General features: G+C 46.4%; 1 protein-coding gene across 2 annotated transcripts; it reads right to left on the bottom strand.

Moving 5' to 3' along the window:
* Positions 1-29: 29 nt before the first annotated feature.
* Positions 30-18843, bottom strand: LOC308181422 (zinc finger CCCH domain-containing protein 11A-like). 2 transcript variants are annotated; one of them, XM_080564724.1, is made up of 5 exons: positions 18732-18843; positions 18088-18207; positions 17499-17579; positions 16972-17082; positions 30-302 (listed from the first exon to the last, which is right to left on the bottom strand). In XM_080564724.1, the coding sequence occupies exons 1-5, from the start codon at positions 18817-18819 to the stop codon at positions 274-276; spliced, it is 429 nt and encodes a 142-aa protein (XP_080420850.1). In that variant the 5' UTR covers positions 18820-18843; the 3' UTR covers positions 30-273. The 2 variants fall into 2 exon arrangements, with proteins under 2 accessions (XP_080420850.1, XP_080420849.1); XM_080564723.1 differs by lacking the exon at positions 30-302 and adding an exon at positions 15850-16233.
* Between the last annotated feature and the right edge of the window lie 1206 nt (positions 18844-20049).

The raw sequence follows: 20049 nt of genomic DNA on the forward strand, positions 1-20049 counted from the left end.
CAGTGTGCCTCCTCCTCCTACTCTACCCCTTCCTGAAAAAAAAAGAAAAAAAAAAAAAAAAACAACAAAAAAACAAAGCAAAGCAAAGCAAAAGAAACCCAGCCATACCTTGGTACAGGTAGAATAGAAATAGAAGTAGCAATCGTCTCCTTGTTTAGACATGCCGACAAGTTCTGATAACAAGCTCGGGTTCTCTCCACAGGGACTTCCTCTGCTCTTGGAGAGAGCTGTCTTCACCCTTGCTTGGGCTGAAAGTCTTCCACTGGCTTGTGATCAGTGAAATCTTCTTTTTAAAAGTAACCCTAAACAAAGTACCAACAAGTGAAAAATAATGAGTAACAAGCATTTTTCCAGCTTTCTTCTGTTCATCAAATTAGTCTCTTGAGGAGAGCAATGCCTTGAAATCAGCTGTTACGGGAACTAACACAATATTAAACTAAAGTTCTGTAAAGCTGCCAGGAGCTTTGTCAGCAAGTGTTCTCTTCCACGTCCTCAATAATATGCCTTGGAGCACATCCGGAAGCCTGAAAAGGGAGTCACTTCTTCAAAAACCACCTGATCATACATGCAAGGCAATGATCAACTATGGCTACGAGTAACTTCTACAGAACGCAGTATGACGCATTAAATAGCACGTTCCAGTCACTGTGGGTCTTCGAGTTCACCTACCTGGACAACCTCAGCAAAGTTATCGATCTTCAAAGACTTCCAGTTAACTTCTCCTGGAGGCCGAACCAACACTGAATCCGTGAATTAATGATAAAGGGGTAGGAAGAATTTGCCTCCTCACTTTGCCAAGGGAGCCTCTCATCCACAATTCAAACATAGGATGTGCTTTTAAACAGCTTATAACTAATGGAGGAAGCAAGTCCATCTGAACACTCTCTCAGACTGGAGACAGCCAGGGTTAGTTAGCTCTTCAAAAAATAAAAACCAAAAAAAAAAAACACCACAAAACAAAACAAAAACAAAAAAACCCAGTGCATTTAGAGATGAACTCGTGATTCAAAGTGGCTGCAAAAATGAGGCTCCATCTTCCACAGCCAGAAAATTTGACTTTTTTTTTTTTTTTTTTAATTCAAAATTCAGTATGTTCCAATCTCTGGTCTTCAAGATTTCTTCACCTATTAAGAAAACACTAAAACCTTTCCCCGTCTTTATTACCTGTACAGCAAAAAACACACCAGTGCACAGAAATACACAAATGTGCATACGCATACACACATATGTGTTTAGACACACACACGAGGAGTGAGTGATAGAAAGTTAGCGAGAGCGACAGTGGAAATCAGAAGTTTTGCCTTTTTGACACAGAGAGCGCGTAAAAACTCTCTCATTTTGAGGGAACTAGAAAAAAATGGAGGATCTACCAAATATTTTGATGAGTATGCCTTCGAGGCCAATGCTTTATACCATGAGTGATCTGGGGGCCAGCACACAAATATGCATACATATGTATCACACAGTATCACGGATTTCTAGGTTGGAAGAGACCTCAAGATCATCGAGTCCAACCTCCGACCTAACACTAAGTACTCCACTAAACCATATCGCTAAGCTCTACATCTAAACGTCTTTTAAAGACCTCCAGGGATGGTGACTCCACCACCTCCCTGGGCAGCCCGTTCCAATGCTTAATAACCCTTTCGGTAAAGAAGTACTTCCTAACATCCAACCTAAAACTCCCCTGTCGCAACTTTCGCCCATTCCCCCTCGTCCTGTCACCAGGCACGTAGGAGAACAGACCAACCCCCACCTCTTTACAGCCTCCTTTAAGGTAACTGTAGAGAGCGATAAGGTCGCCCCTGAGCCTCCTCTTCTCCAGGCTGAACAAGCCCAGCTCCCTCAGCCGCTCCTCGTAAGACTTGTTCTCCAGACCCCTCACCAGCTTGGTCGCCCTTCTCTGGACTCGCTCGAGCACGTCCATGTCCTTCCTGTAGCGAGGGGCCCAAAACTGAACACAGTACTCAAGGTGCGGCCTCACCAGAGCCGAGTACAGGGGGACAATCACTTCCCTAGACCTGCTGGCCACACTGCTTCTTATACAGGCCAGGATGCTGTTGGCCTTCTTGGCCACCTGGGCACACTGCTGGCTCATATTCAGCCGACTGTCAACCAACACTCCCAGGTCCTTCTCGGCCAGGCAGCTTTCCAGCCACTCATCTCCCAGCCTGTAGCTCTGCTTGGGGTTGTTGCGCCCCAGGTGCAGGACCCGGCACTTGGCCTTGTTGATCTTCATACAGTTGACCTCAGCCCATCGCTCCAGCCTATCCAGATCAAATATGTACATGCATACAGGATAAACATATCTATACACACAAGCGTGCACAGTATATGTCGTATGGTATCCATATCGAGAACAACTCGTAGCCCTGATCAGACACGTAGAGTTGCAATCAATTAACAGCAGGAAGACAGCAGATCAAGGATACAGCAAGCTTTGAGAGGCAGGGCAATGCTCACTTTGCCAGTGGCATGGCTGCATGATACCAAGAATTTTGAATTAGTTTGATTTTTTGGAAGCAATTTGTTTTCTTTCTGCGCTGTAGCAAATACCACAGGTTTGCCATCACGTGCTGTTCCCTAATCCATATATCCATCATCATCCATTGCTGCAAGATCATGAAAGGTTAGAAAAGATGACTTAGGTCCAATTTAACAGCCAATGATTTTTCAATGACCAGAGCTGCAACAGATTTTATTTAGCCACAAGCAGGTTTTTTTTTTCTGATGTGAAGTCAGATATTTTGATTTTTTTTTAAGACACTAAATGTCATAAAACCTGCAACCAGACCAGATAAAGTTCAAATTAGAGTGATTCTGAAGCCTTTCATTAAAATGCTGCACATTTCTGTGCAAATTATTTCTGACTCTTCTGGACAAAAGCGGATGAAATAGTTCTTACAAATTAATAATAAAAGGTTGGAACCTTTTACTCACACAAACACTAGTGAATTTTCCAGGAAGTATTATTTTGGCAGGGAATTTTCCCAAATCTAAAGTAAAGAGGGGAAAAGTTGGGTTCCCGTATTAGTTGTTGGTTTTGACTGCTTGACAAAGGGAATAAAAACAGTAGTTAAGTGCAAGGTTTCCTTCTCTTCTTTAGTATTGAGAGGAATCGTCACTTCTGACCTTTAGCACCTTCAGAAACACACTTAGTGCCATGCAGATTCCTCTGCATCTACTTCTAAAAATTACTGGTGCTCCTTAGCATGGAAGTTGGACTTGAAATCTTTCCCAGACTGAGCTCTTTTGAATGCCCAAGGAGCTCATCATTTTGCTTGTTGCCTTCCATTTTCCTGAACAGACCCAGAACGCTGTTCAGGATATGAATGGATCTGGTCTAAGGAATGGGAAGAAAGCAAAAACCAAGGATACCTCACAGCCCTAAATGCCATAAAAAGCAGTCTCATTTTAAAAAAGATCTCCAAAGCTTTTTTTTTTTTTTTTTCTCCTTCTTGTGACCCTGCTTTTTAATCACCCAGCATCAGCCTTGCTGCAAAACAGTCTCCGCTGATTTACCTGCTTGTTAAAGCACCCCACAGGCTGCAAGTGTTGTGTGCTAGGTGTCAAATTATATTTAACGGTGCATAGGTAAACCATTCATCTTCCCATGGTCAAAGCACAGAAGAGCCTCCTGCTAACACAGCTCATCCTTGCTGTAACTGCTTTTAAACCTATTTGTTGGTAAGAAAAGAGCTCAGTACACCACCTTCACAGGGCAAAAATTCACATGGAAGAGCAGAAAAACCCAGAAGTGCTTCCTGAACTTCACGTTACCAACAGCACCATCGGATTTAGATCCTTGCCTGGCATCCAGGATGCACGGCCTGCAAGCACTGCTGCGATGTGGAAGTGCCAAGGCAGGTTTTTGGCCTGCCCTAAAACACTTTTTTTTTTTTTTCTTTTACAAACAATACAAAGAGTGTGCCAGGTATGCTGTAATGCCCGTGTGCCAGGTCAATAGAGGATATCCAAACAACAGAGGCGCTTCTCCTAATTTCTGGCGTGAAAACACTTTCACAGCATTCTTTTCACGAAGAAACCCCTCTCTATCTTCTCCAATGCTCCAGGACCTGCTGCAGCTGCAGCGGCTGCGCTGGTACCAGCCGCATCTTTGACAAATCTTTTCAACGGTTCTGCTTTACCTCGGCACAGTTGAGGTCACTCCTCTTCCTCTTCCAGCTGAGGAAGCAGCTTGCGGGCTCTGCCACACGGTCGGTGCAGAAGCGAAAGCTGGGAACACAGCAGTCAAACTCTCACTGCTAACGAAGCCACCAGGGCAGAGGGCTGACACAGACCCGCCAGAGGCGAACCGTACCCGCTCTCCCTCCCGGCTGCGAGGCTCGCCACAGCAGCCCCGACCCGAAGCGCTCACAATGCTTTGCTTGGTGATGTCACCGATGAGTCAGAGTCCCCAGATGAGCATCTGCCTTGCCACTCTTTAATGTTGGTGTTGTTTTTTGGTTGGTTGCTTGCTTGCTTTTGAAACTTATGTAGGTTATGGTAAACCTTCAGGTAAACCACAGATCAATGGGGAAGAAGTCCCACACGAGGGAAGGCCGTGCATTTCTTCCAGGCAATGGCGCATTCTTTAACATGCTGCATTCGACAAAGAAGCTCTCTCCATTTTGCGCAGTGGCAACAGGCACGACTGCAACACACGCACGTGTAGGCAGCACCTGCAGGTCCCAAACCGTTAACCAATTTTTAGATAGCACCAATTTTTTATGTAGTTGCTTTCCCTTCATCCATAACCCCTTTTTTCCTTTCTTTATATCGGGTGGCTCTCCTCCATTGTTCTGTCATTTTACTCCCCAGTGTCTGAGCAGGCACTGGGAATCGTTTCCAGAGGAAGGGTACTGCTGAAGCTACAACATTTACTCTCAGGGAAAAGAGAGTATGTGAAAGAATACATACTTCCTTTCTTTTTCCTGTTGTTTTTTTTTTTAAATCTCTGAAATCAACGCTGCGGCCTGGCAGCAAATAACTATGGGAGTAATGATGATTCCTCATCCTCACTGTAACGTTGTAGTTAATGTCATAAAGAAGCAATTTCCCCAGACAGTGGCCATTTGAGATGGGAAGGGGCAGTAAGAGGAAGTTTTCCTTAGACTAGCTCTTCCCCCAGAACACCTCGCCATCCAGCAACAAATTCAATTCACCTGCTCCGCCTGATCAGTCAAACGCGCGTCCGACTCCAGCACACGTCACAGCGGTGGTTCTGACGTGGTTTGAGAATCACCTATCCGCAGAATATCTCGGGTTTGTACACTCAAATAACGCAGTCTTTTCCAAATAAGGCCCAGAGCTCACACTCCGAGTGCAGCCTAACAGCACCAGAGGGCCGGTAGGCTAAACATTCCCATCCTGGCAACAGGACTGACCCGGGCAACAGTAAGCATCCCTTCTGCACTTTCGTCGTGAACATCAACATAAGGAAACAGAGACCTCCTCGATCCAAGTTTGAAGAAACAAACACAAAGGTCACCCAAGTGGGTTGTTTTCAGCAAACTAACGGAGAAATTAAGGTGACAACCGCGTGCATCCAGAGTTAGTCAGATCCCGAAGGCAGTTCCTTTGGGAAACGCAGGAGCAGCGCGCCAGATGACGGCTACCTTACAGCGCACCCCTCAGAGGCACTGCTACGAAAGGAAGGCAGAAGGTTGGAACTCAAAATAACTCGCAAGGCGCCCGTTAAGGGGGAAGCTTTAATTTCCTGAGCAGAACCTCCCCCCTGAAGGCAGCCCAGGGACTCTTTGCTTCCCTAGGGAGACGGCAGGGACGGGGCAGGGCGGTGGGATGGAGGGACACAGGGCCAGATGGACGGCCAGACGGCCGGATGGATGGACAGACGGACGGCCAGACGGCCCAAAAGGCCTGAGCAAGGGCTGAGGAGCGGGAGGGAAGGGCAGGGCGAGGGGAAGGGGAAGGGCGGCCCTGGGCCTGACAGGGCACCTTGGGCCTAACCCCGGGCAGCAGCTCCCCATCTCACAGGGCCCACGGGGGGCTGCCTGTAACAGGAGATGCGGGCAGGTAAATTTTACAAGCACTGCATCACAAATACCCTGCAACACCTGAACTATTCACTGGGACAGCCTCCTTCCTCACCTCCTGAAAGCTCCAGCTGGCAAACCAAGGACAAAATGAAAGGCAGATGTGGAGGACCTCGTAAGATACTGTTTTGTTCCCTACGTGCCCACTGCTGGTGACACGTAATGCCTCCTGTTCCCAAACGACATCGGCACGTTACATCTTTACTACATGCTGAAAGGAACTCAGCAACTTGAACACAACTTAGAATTACCCATCCCGGCAGCAGGCTGTCCAGCTGAAGCTGCTTTAGCCAATCAAGTGTGTCACGCTGCCCCTCAAAGGTTTCTTCCTGGGAACGTCTGCTGTGACACTCCTGACGTATTACTTCTCGGAATGGCAGAACTGCGCTGGGTAGGCCCCACAGCAAGACTCGTATTTCTGTCCTTCCCTTTCAGGAAAGGATCTCCCACCTTGAATTTATTAATTTTCATGATGATGATACACAAATTGAAGTTTTGAAAAACTGAATGCTGATTAACAGATTTCTAGCACAGCCTGTGCATCAAAATTCATTTCTCTCCATTTAGGTAATCTTAGTTTCTGAGTTACAGTTACAGTCAAAATTTTTCTTCTTCGATTTTTTTCTTTTCCTTTTTTTTTTTTTTTTTTTTTTTGATCAGAAAAACGAGGGGACTGGCTGTCCCAAGTCAGCCGGGGAACTTCTCTTTGGTCGATGCATCGAGCAACTCAGCTCTCTTGGGGAAACTTAAATAGAAAAGACAGATCTCCAAACGGATAAAAAAAATAAATCAAATGATAAAAACCCAACCGACACATCTGATACCCCAGCTTATTGAACAGCACAAGGGTTTAATCTACAGGCTCTGTCCAAAGCAGCAAGAAGTGACAGATTTAATCCAAACCAGTTGCCCGCTCTCACTCTCTGATCTGGAGACGTTATTGGACAAGCATGCATAGCAGTAACACTTGTAAACACTGGGTTACTGCACCACAGCCCCAAATCCCTCACGGGCCCACTAAGATACTTTTACTGACTGATCCACAATAAACACTCCCAAAAAGATTCTCAACAAGCTAAACCCTGTTTAGAAAGAATCTGAGGAACCTGTCACTGCAGCAACAAAGGGCTGCAATTGTATGCAAAATCTCCAACACCCTCCTTAGCACCCTGCTAGCTCAAGGACTGTGTGGGGCTTCCGTGCCCTGAACGAGTCCACCCTGGCCACATAACGCAGATGTAATGGTCAAGAAAGCACATAGCGTTATCGAAACTTATCAGATCCACAGCAAAAGGAAAAGCCCACGCTTCTATATTTCTCCTCCTTCTCCATTCACAGAAGGAAGAGACTGAAAACAGGCAGATTTGTGGTTTACATTTACAGTTAATGTGAAAAATGGCTATTTGTGAAATACATCACGTATTGTTTCAAGCTACAAACAACTCGCTCCCACAAAGGAAAGACTTTTGACCTCAGCATGCAACCCCAGTTACAAATAACTTCCTATCTACCAGTGGGCCGCGTTCCCCTGGCACTCAGTCACTCCGCAGCACGGCAGCCACCTTTGTTCTAAGGATGGCAAATTCTACTTAGAAACGCTCTGTAGAAGAGTGATGTTGTCCCCTTTTAACACGATCCAGCCTGCAGCAAAGAGAAGGGAAAGAGGGGATTAGAGAGAGCCCAGAACCTGAGAATAATCTCGTGTTTTCAGAAAGTGTTTTGTGTGGTTGAGCAGGGTTTTGCCCATCATGCAGAGTGCAGGCCGCCTGGTTTTACACGTTTCAAAGACCAGAACTGGTCTCAGGCAGGGACAGATTCTCCTTCATCCAGCAAAATCAGCAGCTCAAAAATCATCAGGGACAGAGATGTAGCCAGGAATTGCTCACTGAACTTCAACAGCAAGGCTCGTCACACGGTTGGTACGTCTCAGTGCTGCTACCTAGAAGGCTCACCCGGGCAGGTTTCAGACCGCGCGTCACTCGGGTTGCACAGACACACGACACACCCAGCTGTTTCCTTGATTTTGCCTTGGAGTGAATCTCCTCTGCGTCATCCAGCGCCAAATTCACGTACTCGTCAAAGCCCTAGAAATCGGCAACAGTGGCAATTAGTTCAGCAACAACACGAACCATCGTCAGCTGTGCTGACCCAGGCTGGACATCGAAGACTAATTGTTAGAGAAGCACGATTTCTTTTTTCCCTTGGGCTAGTTTTTCTTGACAAGAAAAAATAGGATTGTGAATGAGGGAAAACAAACTAACGATGTAACGTGGGGTCGTGCTGACACTCACGATGATGCAGCCTTCTATCCGCACGTTCACTTGCTCAGCCACACCTGGATCCTCGAGCTCTGCAGAACGAAGGAGGAGAGTAAATTGGAACACAAACACCGCGAGCAGTTTTGTTCTCTCTCGTGTGTTCAGAAATACCCGCTAACCATAGCCGCTAGAGCTCCCAAAAACTCCAAGGAGCAACTCTCAGGGGCAGTTTCAATTAACAGTCTGACATTTTAGAGTCTTATATGACTGGGTGAATACTACACGTTTGCTGAAGGACACGTTTCCAGTCACAAGGGAACACTCCTGCACGCCCGGCTGCACGATCCCACTCCCGTTAACACGAGGGGGAAACGCCGGGCTGCGCAGCAGCTCCTTGTACCCACCAGCACGCCGCACAGCTCTCCATTCCCCACAAACCTGCCCCGAGCAACGGGTGGGAGCCGAAAACTCAGCGAGGGAGATCCCCGGACCCTCCCCGCTCCCCCCACCCCCTCCAAATCCCCATCCCCATCCCCTCCCCGTCCTCTCCCCGCGCTACTCACGCTCTGCAGGTAGCGGAAGATGAGGTTCTGGGGCACTGCGTGAAGGGCTCAGCACGGGGACAAGAGCTCCAGGCCCGGGACAAGGCCTCAAGACAAGGCCTCAAACCCTGCAACGAGGCCCCAGGGCCCCGGGACAAGGCCTCAAGGTCCGGGCCGAGACCCCTGAGGCCCGGGCCGCCCCCCACCCGCTCCCCCGTCGCTCCCCGGCCGCAGGAAGGCTACGATGGGCTGCACCATCACCGTCTGCACCTTCTGGTCCTGCCCGCGGTACGCCATGGCTGCCGCCGCCTCGCTGCTCCCGCCGCCCCTGCTGGGCCGCCTCCGGAAGCCCCTGAGGCCGGGCGGGAGCGCACAAGGGACGCTGGGATGCTGGAGGAGCGTGGGGGGGCCGCTCTAGCAGGCCGGGAGGACCGCGTCTCTATGGTCGCAGGCAGGAGTCCCTGCGCCAGCTTTATGGGTGAGCAGCGAGGCTGGGGGGGGGAGGGGGGCAAGACAGCCTTAAATAAAATACAAATATAAAAAGTGTTATAAATGGCTGTTATAAATCCAAATAGGATTACAATCAAAGTTTACAATTTATTAAACGAATAGAGGCAAGCAAGCAGCGCTGGGTGCGCCGGGAGTCTCTGCTCCCCCAGGACGCACACCTGTTACGTAAGGCGGCTGGTTTTGATGCTCCCAGGCTAATACATATTCATTACTACTTCGAGAAGAGGCAGGGTTATTAGAATTGGTTTCCGGAATCCGAAACCCCTCCCAGGGGCGCCTGCGTATCAGTCTCTGGTGGTCTCTCGGGGCTTGCTCGGGCTGAATGCTGGTTGTCTTCCTCCCAGGCTTTTGTCCTTCAATTGTCCTTCAGCTCCCCCTTCCTCCTCGTTTGGGAGCCTCTGCGCCGGATTTCAGAAACTCTAGCAACATCCCCTGCAGTAGTCAGCACTTTTCCCTAAAAACCCCTTTGTTCTCTTATCACCTAGACCCGGGCCTCGATGTTAACCCTTCAAATCCCTTAGTGACACGAATTGCTGGACCATTCCTTACAAAAGGAAGGATAAAATATGTAGAGGAGCAATGGCACACGCGAAAGCCCAGCGCCGCGGGCAGAGGCAGCGAAGGTTGACGGCAGAACAGTGCTCGGTTTGAACACGGAGAGGGAAAGCGAGGGGAAGGTGGCCGAAGCCGGCCGCAGTCTCTGAGCTCTCCTCCTCCTGATTGTTTTCTCTCAAAGACATTTCTGTCTGTGTGCGGGCACCCGGAGCCGGCAGAAGTCCCCGTGAAGTCCTTCGGCAGGACGGAGGGCTGCGTGGGCTCCAGTGAGAGAGGGAGTTAGGAGAATCTTATCAAGTAGAGATAGAGCGCTGACGGCATTAAACTAGGATGCTACTTAGTGTCTTTGCTAACTATGGTGCATTGTGCCAATTAACTAAAGCAAGAAGCCTTGGGCCCCTTACCAAGGTCAGTCTCCTAATAAGAGAGCGAGCCTATCTTAAGAAACTGGGAGAAACTGGTCCTGCAGGTGGACAAGAGCCAAGGAGCAACTGAGTCTGTGCAAAGACAAGAGGTCAACTAGCGGTGACGAGGAAGAGTCATCAATCTTCATGCCCACGACCTCCCGTGCTGCCCAGCGCTGAATAAACATACCTACTTTACAATCTCACTGATTGTGGAGTCCGTTTTCCGCAAGTCGCCAGCAGCAGTTTCTTCCGCAGAGGTTTTCCCAGAGCCGCTTCAAAGCTTCCCTCGCGGAGCTGGGGCGTCGCAGGGGGTCATCAAAGCACGCACGTACACACACACACACACACACACACACACACAGGCGTTGTTGTCCAAACAGAAAGTATTTACAACAAATTCGACAAGCGGTTTTTCTCTGCCAGCAGCAAATGCCTGAGGGCCCCTACAGCTTCACAAATCATAGCACAAAGAGCCTAAAGTTCCTCTAAAATTTAGGGAAATAATTCAAAATAGATCTGCTAGGGGAAAACGATCACTGGCGGCAGGGTACACAATACACCCGAGCCTCAGCTCTCCTCCGCAGAGTCAGTGCCCACGCCCAAGTGCGACGCTGATGGCACCCGAACATTTGCTGTAGCAGGCAGCAGAGCCAGCAGCTCAGGGGAGCAATTTTAAAAACCAGGAGGCACTTAAACCAACCCTTAATTGACCCAGTTACTGCAGGAGAGTCCCGACTACTCGCCCTGGAGTCCTACTGTCACCAGCAAAAAGCACCAACCAAAGCTTGGGGGAACTTTGGTACAGCACAAGAGAAGGGAGTGGGGGTAGCGTAGCCGTATCGCAGAGCTGCTGCTTTTCACACCATTTTATCATCCCTGATAATTGAAAGTAAGGCCGGGTGGGCTGACCCCACCACCACCACTCCTGGCAGCATGTTTGGTCCACAACGCTAGAATAATTATTCTGCTCCCTCCCGCCCCTACAGCTTCATCATCTGAAAAGATTACAGTCAAAACAATGGCATACACAAATAAAAGTCAAGAGTTGACATAGTAACTCCGGGATTTGGGTATCAACTGTCCGAGAAATCAGAACACCCAGGCTTCACAATGTGCCCAACATCGAGCTGTGCCAAGGGGGGGCGGAAGGAAGAAGCTTTCCGTTTAAGCCTTCAGAGCATCGCTCCATCACTACGTCAATTCACAGCCACCACAGCGTGCCGATGGACATCTTTCTGTGCCAAAAGAAACAAGTGCTTTGTCCTCTTGATATCAAAGGTAGCCACCTATAGTTACGGAACCATGCACAAGACCTTAACTCTGACCAGCAGGGAAACTTAGGACAACTGAGTGCAGATCCTGCCAATTTCTACCAGTTCCAACTGTGCTTTAAGTCTCATTGCAAAGCCTCAGTTAGAAAAAGGATCACCTCGGGGTATCCAACAAGAAGAAGAGTTGGTTTTTTTTTGTTTTTTTTTTTTTTTTTTAATATACCATAGGACTATGCAGTTCAATCATCAATCATCTTGGAAAGCTCAAGGAGGAGGTCATCCTCATCCTTCCCTGGGTCCAAGTCGAGCTCGGCTTCCAGTATGCCGTCTGAGAGTTCCCAAAGTAGCGTCTCTAAATCCTCGTCTACAGATACGGGCGCGTTGCCTGTGGAACTCAGCCGGCGTGTCCTTGCTTCTTCTAGCTGGGAAGAAGCTGAAGTCGAGCTTGAGAACTCCATTGGCTCCACAGATTCTGCCTGGCTTCCAAGATGTGCTTCAGGTCTTGGCAGAGCAAGGAAGAGAACAATCAGTATATGCCATTTCTTAACGGGAAATCCCTTTTCTGCAAACCGGCTCTTAAAACCGTAGCCAACCCCTCCTGCACTTCAATCTTACCCAGGGATTGTTATTCAATTAACCCAGGGCGACATTTAGAGCCCAATATATTAGCAGGTACATTTTTCAGTTTGGGGGTTTCTCTGTGAAGCCAGAGCACCCGGAGTCTAGCAAAGATGGTTCAATTGTTGTAGCAAGAGGCACTTTGCCACCTTGCTTAATTTTCCTGTAAAAATGTTAAGAAGTCTCCATCTGCAAATATCTGTTTGCTAAGTTAGTCATTTTTCCCACGGCACACTCAGCAGAGTTTGCTCCCCACTACAGGAAGCTGATCTGCAGCCATCACTTCCCTCTGCTCTCCCTGCACTCTTGTCACCTTGTATGTTTGTTCGGGTGGCATTCTTGAGGACCAAAAGGCAGAGGACACTACTCATCATTTATCACCTCACGAGGAAGTAGGAGAACTTCACCTCATCCTCATTTAGGTATTCAGACAGAGCAAGAAGTCACTGGAAAGCTGTACCGACTTGCAGCATTTAAAGAAAGTAAGTCTAATTAAGCATTCCTGCTAGCTGCTAGAAAGTCATTTCACGTGACTTATTCCTCTGATGGATTTGGGCTTTAATTATCTCAGAACCCTCCTTTTTTCCCCACGTGTGACAGAACTTATGTTTCACTGGGGATATACACCGATTGAGAAAAAGAACAAGTTGTGGTCATCACCTGTTTTGGGGATTTTCTTCAAGTCTGGTGGCTGGGACGTGCTCCAGCGTGGCTGGAACAGCCTAGAAAGCAGCAAAACAGCATTTAGGACTCATGGGTAAAAGATTCCTTACTAGCTTTTTCCTCCATGCTGCTTCTCCTCTGGCATTGCGGAGCCTTAGCCAAAATACAAAACCAAGGTGCTCCTGAAGAAAGTTAATATTCACTTGGAGGTTACTAATGATCTTGTGTCTTTTAAGAACACAGCATTAATGGACAAAATCCTCCACACCAGAGAAATCACAGAATCACAGAGGACTAAGTAAATAGTGCCATTAATCTAATAAATATGGAAGGGTACTACAAGAACTCTGTAGGCAGCTACTGGATTTAAAAGGAAACAGAAAGCCTGTAGAACTTTTGAGTTTTCCATCTTTTCTCCTAGAGGAGGGTGTAAATTTTACAAGGGATCCATTTCTGCATTAGCCCCTGTCCTTACCATAGCTGCTTTTTTGGCTGGAGGTCCCATTGTGTCAGCGTCAGAGGCAGTCCGTGGCTTCACAGCTGCTACAGCAGAGGGAAAACTGCCAGGTGCCTTACGTTTCAGTGCCTTCTTCTTGGGGGAAGCGACTTTCCCATCCCAAGGCTTCGCAAACATGTTAAAGTTGGCTAGAGTAAAAGGAAGAGAGAACTGATACAGTCTTGCTCTGCCTCATGAAAAATCCACGTTCTCTTCCTCATTTCCACGGCCCGTCTACACAGTTAACTGTATTTGGCCAGCAGAATTACACTGCCATTGCCTGGATTCTCAGCAATATCTTCCACATAGTAAACTCCGTCTACCAACAATCCATACAAAGGAACAAAGGAACTGAATAGCTACAGTAAATCATAATCCAGGACGAGGGAAACTCAGACACAGAGCGATCCCAAGTGCAAGCAATACTCTAAGACGTTGTATGAAGTCTAGTAAGATTCACAAATGTTGACAGCTTTTGTATTTAAAGTCTTGCTCCCTCTAGGAAAGGAAAAGCAGCAGGTATAGTAAGACAAGAGAGTGTATGCAACTGTTGTACCAGCTTCCTCTCCCCTGCAGTGATGTCCCACAAAATCTATTAAGTTGTTCTACAAAATCCAAATTTGTAGAGTCATATTCTAGTCTCCCATTCCTGACCTAACATCTGGCTGGCAGGAGAAGAAACGAAAGAAAGCTGGGTACTTGTTTTCTTTGTGTGTTTATTTCCTCGTGTCCCATGAGACAGAGAGAAAGGCTACAATGTGCAGTGCATGCAGCCTTTAAGCCCTCCTTATCTCCCTCACACAATCTCATTTTACAAAGTTGATATAATCTTAACAACGAGGCCTTTGATCCTCTGTCATTTTTGACAGAAACTGGCCCCCCACATTAAGACGCTGAAGCATGCTTTACAAACACATACACGTGTCAAGTTAAGCAACACATGCCAAAGAGGAAGGTGAACTTGAACTCAACGCAGGGAGGACTTCATACCATAAACAGATGGCAGAAAAAAACAGAATACCAAAATTAGACTAAAAAGCCCCTCAATGTGTTAATTTTCTAGTGGGAAATACAGAATACCATCACGTAATTAACGAAAACAGACATGGTTGCATGTTCTGGCCCTTCTTTGCCTTTGAACTTTGCAGCCTTAAACTCTTTTATCCTCTGCATTGAAGGAAAAAGCAAAGCAGATCCTGAGCAAACGGAACTTGCTCAATATGGGAAGCACCTCACCGGGGCAGGTATTAAAGCATCTTATTACCTGATAGCTTTGTGTTCCATAACGATTTCTGCCCGGCTGGGGCAGGTCCAGGTTGTGCTGGGGGAGCTGGCACATTTTCTCCACTCTGCTGCATCCGCAGAGCTTTCTCGCGCTTTATTTCTTCCAGGGTTTTAACACGCACTTCTCCTTCTGGCTTGGCTTTACCTGCCGGCTCCTTCGACTGCACTTTGCTGGGCCCGGAAAGAGTGAGCACGCTCTGCTTCTTGGGCTCACCCTCAATTTTTGCCCCTGCGCTGGGATCTTTGGTTTTACCATGCCATTCAGCCTGGGCTTTGGCTTGACATTCTCGTCTCTGAAGAGCTCTCTCACGACGGATTTCCTCCAGTGTTTTCACATGGACCTCTCCCTTTGGCTTAGCAGCCTTCCCTGTCATCATCAAGAAATGAGAAGCGCCAACATTTAAAGAGAGTCCAACAATAGTTTAAGTCTCCAAAATTTGTCACAGTACTAAGGAAAACTAAGCCTGAGCGTTCCCAATAACGCATCTTAGGACAATAGCCTAACATTCTCCTCCTCCTCTGAGCCACTTGTTGTATTTTGAAGACCGGCCCTATCCAGAGAGAGTTGCTACACAGAAATGCTAGTTTACTTGATTACTTTTTCAGACTGCATTTCAAATTCCTGCTCCCGGCAGTGGCTCTATTCTAATTGTATATGATGGTTCACAGAAGCAGCTTAAAACCTTGACAAGGCACAAGCAGAAAATAAACACACACCTAGAGCCAGATTTCTGATAGTGGCTGTCAGAAGAGCTTCAGCACTCGAGCAAGAGGAATCAGTTCTTTGTTTTCATTTGAATTCCTTTTTAGGGCTGTATGAAAACGGTCTAAGTTCACGGAAAGGAAGAAGGAGAAAGTATATTTAATAGCCAGTTGTTACCTTTCGCAGTACTAGTCCGTTGAGAAGGTAATCCTAGCCTCTCCTTCACAGACTTGGGAACTTGAACTGCAAAACAGAAAAAGACCAAATTAGGGAGGCTGCATAAACGTCAACTTTGTGTTCACATTCAAAAACAAGGCAGGAAAGGTAACTTTGAATCCCGGTGATTAAGACCTCAGCCAACATGCAAAAAGAAACATCGCAGGAAAAGGACAAACAGAAAGCCTAACTACAAAACCCGTGAATCACATCCAGATGCCTGTTTAGTAGCTGTACCTCTCTTTGGTGCTTTGTCAGCATTTCCCGGGACCTCCACCTTCTTCCCCAGCCTTTCAGCAAGGCTGCGCTTCACCGGAAGGGCGCTTACATCAGCTTCAGACAGAGAAAACAAGGAATATTTTAAGAACATTTCTTTGCAGGAAGATTTGAGAACAGTCAACCACAAGCTTCTATTTTTCAAGCATATTTTCATAAAATTGCCTTTCAGCTGCTAAATGGTTTTTTTGCCATTTCTGCAGTCAACACAGATCTCCACTGCAACGCATTTTCCTCTCATACGTCAAAAATACTCTTCAATGCAGTCATATAGAGAAGGCGGCACCTAAATAACAGCTCATAAAAAGTTCTTACCCACGGAGGCTTTCCGTTTTCCTTGTTTCTCAGCAAGATCTAGTCGAACCACAGGTTCCTCCCCTAAAACAAAAGTAAAATTTTTCTATTTCATAGAAACCAGTAGCCAATAGAAATAGTATACTGTTAGCCCATGTCCAAAAAAAACCCAGCAAGGCACTGTTTTGACAGCTAAACCACACAAACTCATATTTCAACTATAATTAACTTAGAAAAAGTATCCATAGTCTCAGTGTTTGCCTCAAATTCCAGCTGAATGTAGTCGAGAATGAATCTGAGTCTGCTTGACAGCTATACTTTGTGCAGAACAGAGCTGCATAAGCAAGCAGAATATTATTAGGTACAAATGCTGAGAAATATTCCTTTCTAAGGTGAATGTCTATGGGTAGAAGTACTTCTTCACTTCTTTCCCTTTCAAAGGAATTTGCACAACTCTAAACAATATAATTTATACACAGACTCCTATCGCACTACTGTCCACACGTGCCACTGTCAGCCTCTTTAAAGCTTCAGAAATTGCTTCTTACATAGCACTGTCCTCTAGAGCTCTTTCTTCTCGTTACTCTCCTGTTTTTCAGTTATCCCCCTATTTGCATACTGACACATTTTTTTCTTTCTCCTGCTACTGCACTTAACCTGAGCACCAAAGCTTTCCAGTACAACCAGGGACTTTCAGCATAAAAGCATGTTTTGAACAGAAGGCGGCAGCACCAGGAGGCTAACAGGGGTGAATTGCCTTCCTTCTTGCTTAACCTTCCAGTTTAGGAGTAATGAAATCAAAACAAAAGCATGAATTATTACCTTCCTCTGTAGACAGTGTCACAGTTCTCACCACTGTCCGGACATTTTCCTTTTCCGGAGCAGGAAAAATCATAGAATCGACGGGAGGAAGAGAAGATCTTGAAGGACCTTCTGCTCAGAGCAAGCAAAACATAAGGAAGTTTACCAAACAGAAAAAACTATCACGAAGAACAAAAAACTTTAATTATTCATTACTGTCAAACATACAGTGACCAGAGCATGCAAATAAGAGAGGTGACTAGTTTGCCTCTGGTTGCCCTTGGAATTCCCATCTAGAATACCAGCTGGCTGAGAATCAGGTTGCTCGATGCCCCCAGCTAAACATGGAAGTCTATCCCTCAAGCAGCTCCCAGCCACCATCACCTGCCATTCTGAAGCCAATCAAATTTCACTTCTTTGGCAAAATAGTTGGATTCACCAAAGCATAGCCAGCTACCCGGTATTACTGGAAGAGGTTTTTTTTGAAAGAAAAATCATCACACAGGATGAAGGTGAACCGGGTAAGGAAGCAGGGAATATTAACTCACCACCGTGTCTCTTAGTTTTTTCCTTCATTTTCTGCAATTTGATTTCTTCAAGTGTTTTTATTCCAAAATTCAGACCGTCCTCTGAAAACAGAAAACAGTTAATGAGACTAAGGCTTAGAGGCACTCACTGAGGACCACAGATCCTCAGGCTTCTTAGTGCTCAGGAACTTTCAGAAGTATTTAGAATAAAGCCTGTCAACACTCCTCACAAGTGAAACAACCATAGAATCAATGGCATTTTGCCCCTCCTTTCACCCTTCAGGGTAAAAACTGTAGTTTTAATTTTAATCCATTTACGTGATATTAGATCCCTCTATCGTTAGATATGGCTTTCAACAGTGGTTGCCAGGCTGCACGTGCAGCCATTTAAACTCCATGCTGTGACCCTGTTTTGTTCTCCAAAAGGAAAGAAAAGCAGTTCAACTTTCTGACCCAATGGGCACATGATGGTATCAGGGAGAAATGAGATCATGGAAATAACCGAGTCCATTCAGCACCCCTACATTCTGTTGTGTTTTTACGCCACATTGCTTTTGAGTTAATTGTCAAGTTATCCTGCCGATTTATCCTACTACAGGTGCTGGAATACCTTGTTTAGCAGTAGTAGCACTGGCTTTCCGAGTGGAAATCATCCGTAATCCATTTTGGCCTTCCTCAGCTGGTTGCTGGACGGGAGTTTTAGTTTCTTCTCCTTCCGCAGAAAGCTGGTCTGAAGGGGAAAAATCTATTCAGTTATGCATAGGCCAGATTGTTCGTGATTATGTAGCTCATGCAATGACACTTCAGTCCATGGTTCCTATAAAAAAGTTGGTTTTTTTTTGTTTTTTTTTTTTTTAATACAGCTACACTGACCTGATGAACTCGTAAGTAGACTACCCTAGGACAAAACATCTAGGACTCTAGATTCTCTCTGCAGCTTTAACTACTACACGACATATTACTCTTCAGACAAAAAAAAAGGAATTTCCTTCCTAGTTTCACATAGAGCTTTACACAACAGACCAGCTAAAGCCAAGAGTGGTTCTAAGCTTTCCTCCAACATTTCAGGTTCTGTCCACTGACTGCCAGACAAAGCCACCAGTGACCTGAGCGGACTGCCTGCCCTATCGCTAGTCAGACCTCAGGTCATCTGTGATTTATACATTCATTTACAGCACAAATTCCTTCCAAGAACCAAAGACTTACACAATCATTTACAGCACAAATTCCTTCCAGGAACCAAACCATGCTCACCATCATCATCTTCATCATCATCTGCAGCATTGATTACAACTGGAGGGTGTGTAGGGCTTGGGACATTTTCTGAGTTTTCCACTTTCATCACCCGCCTTAGCTATGGAGAGGGATTGGACTGGACAGAAAGTTTGTTTTGCTGCAGTGACATCTGAGCCACTTTCAAATCATCGTCCGCGGACTCAGGCGGACTTGGCAGTGTAGCTAGAGGAAGAGGAGGATCATCAGTAATATGGCAGTTTAAAACTTTGACCACAATGCACGAAGATGGTAGCTAAGGCAGATAACCTGCACAGGCAATGAATGCAGCATCTCCTTTTGCCCATCCCGCCACTGTTTACACCGTGAACAATGACTTGCCTTCAAACAACAACACATCTCCCTGCCACCCAGCAGAAGACGAAACAACAGAAAGCAAACTGCAAGGCAAATATCACACAAAGCAGAGAGAAGCTGAGCATGAAAGCAGAAAACAAATACCAGCAGTACAGCAGCAGTACACTCGGTTTAGCTGACCACCTAGGACTGCAGACCTTTTCCTGCACTCACAAATGAACGGTTACCTGATGTCTCCTACACTATTGGCACCCACTAAGTAATATGCAAAATTAATTCTTCAATACTTAAAGAAAAAGGACCTAAACTCACTCTTGCTTGGTGGTAAGAAGACGCCATCGATGTAACGTCCCTTTGCGTGATGAAAAGCACAGTTGGCTTTCTGACAGCCTACTGGCTGCTTCTCCCAGTAGCAGGGAATCTCAGCGCGCTTTTTCTGAAGACAGAAAGAAAGACAAGCTCGTGATAACATGCACCTAAGGTTTGCAAAGAGATGCACAGTTCCAGGTCACGACAGCGATAGGGCTGTCACAATACAGTGCTGAAACATCATTCCAAAGGTCAGTTTATCACGGAAGTATAGTATTTCCGGGCATATTCACAAAGTTTGCAGAAGCTGTAACCACTATGCACGTTTAGCCTTGTCATCATTCAGTTTGAGAAGACAGGCACTCTCAGACATCAGTTTAGGGTGGGTTAAACTAATACACCCAGGATTATACTAGGATTATTCAGAGGGAAAAAGAACATCTTAAATTGCCTACGTTAACTCTATCCAGAACTACTTCTCGGAGACTTCGTTCTTCTGCACCTTTAACTTTCCCCACTGCTTCCTAGCCCAGGCAGCTAGAACAGCATTATCTGAAGGACTCCGGGACACAAGAGACCTGATAGATCATTATCAAGCCTGCTCTCAGGAGGCTAGTACAGCCTGTTTATTACCCCCCTGCTCCAGCAGGTTTTAGCAGTCTAGTTAGCGGTT

The sequence above is a fragment of the Anser brachyrhynchus genome (assembly GCF_964034855.1).
Source record: "Anser brachyrhynchus genome assembly, chromosome: 22".
In the NCBI taxonomy this organism is placed as follows: domain Eukaryota; kingdom Metazoa; phylum Chordata; class Aves; order Anseriformes; family Anatidae; genus Anser; species Anser brachyrhynchus.

Coding starts and splice junctions, on each gene's coding strand:
- LOC308181422 (XM_080564723.1), bottom strand. CDS start 18,819: ATGAAAGTGGAAAACTCAGAAAATGTCCCAAGCCCTACACACCCTCCA. Junction 18,208..18,731: donor TGATGATGAAGATGATGATG/GTGAGCATGGTT, acceptor TTTCCCCTTCAG/ACCAGCTTTCTGCGGAAGGA. Junction 17,083..17,498: donor AAAAACTAAGAGACACGGTG/GTGAGTTAATAT, acceptor TGCTCTGAGCAG/AAGGTCCTTCAAGATCTTCT.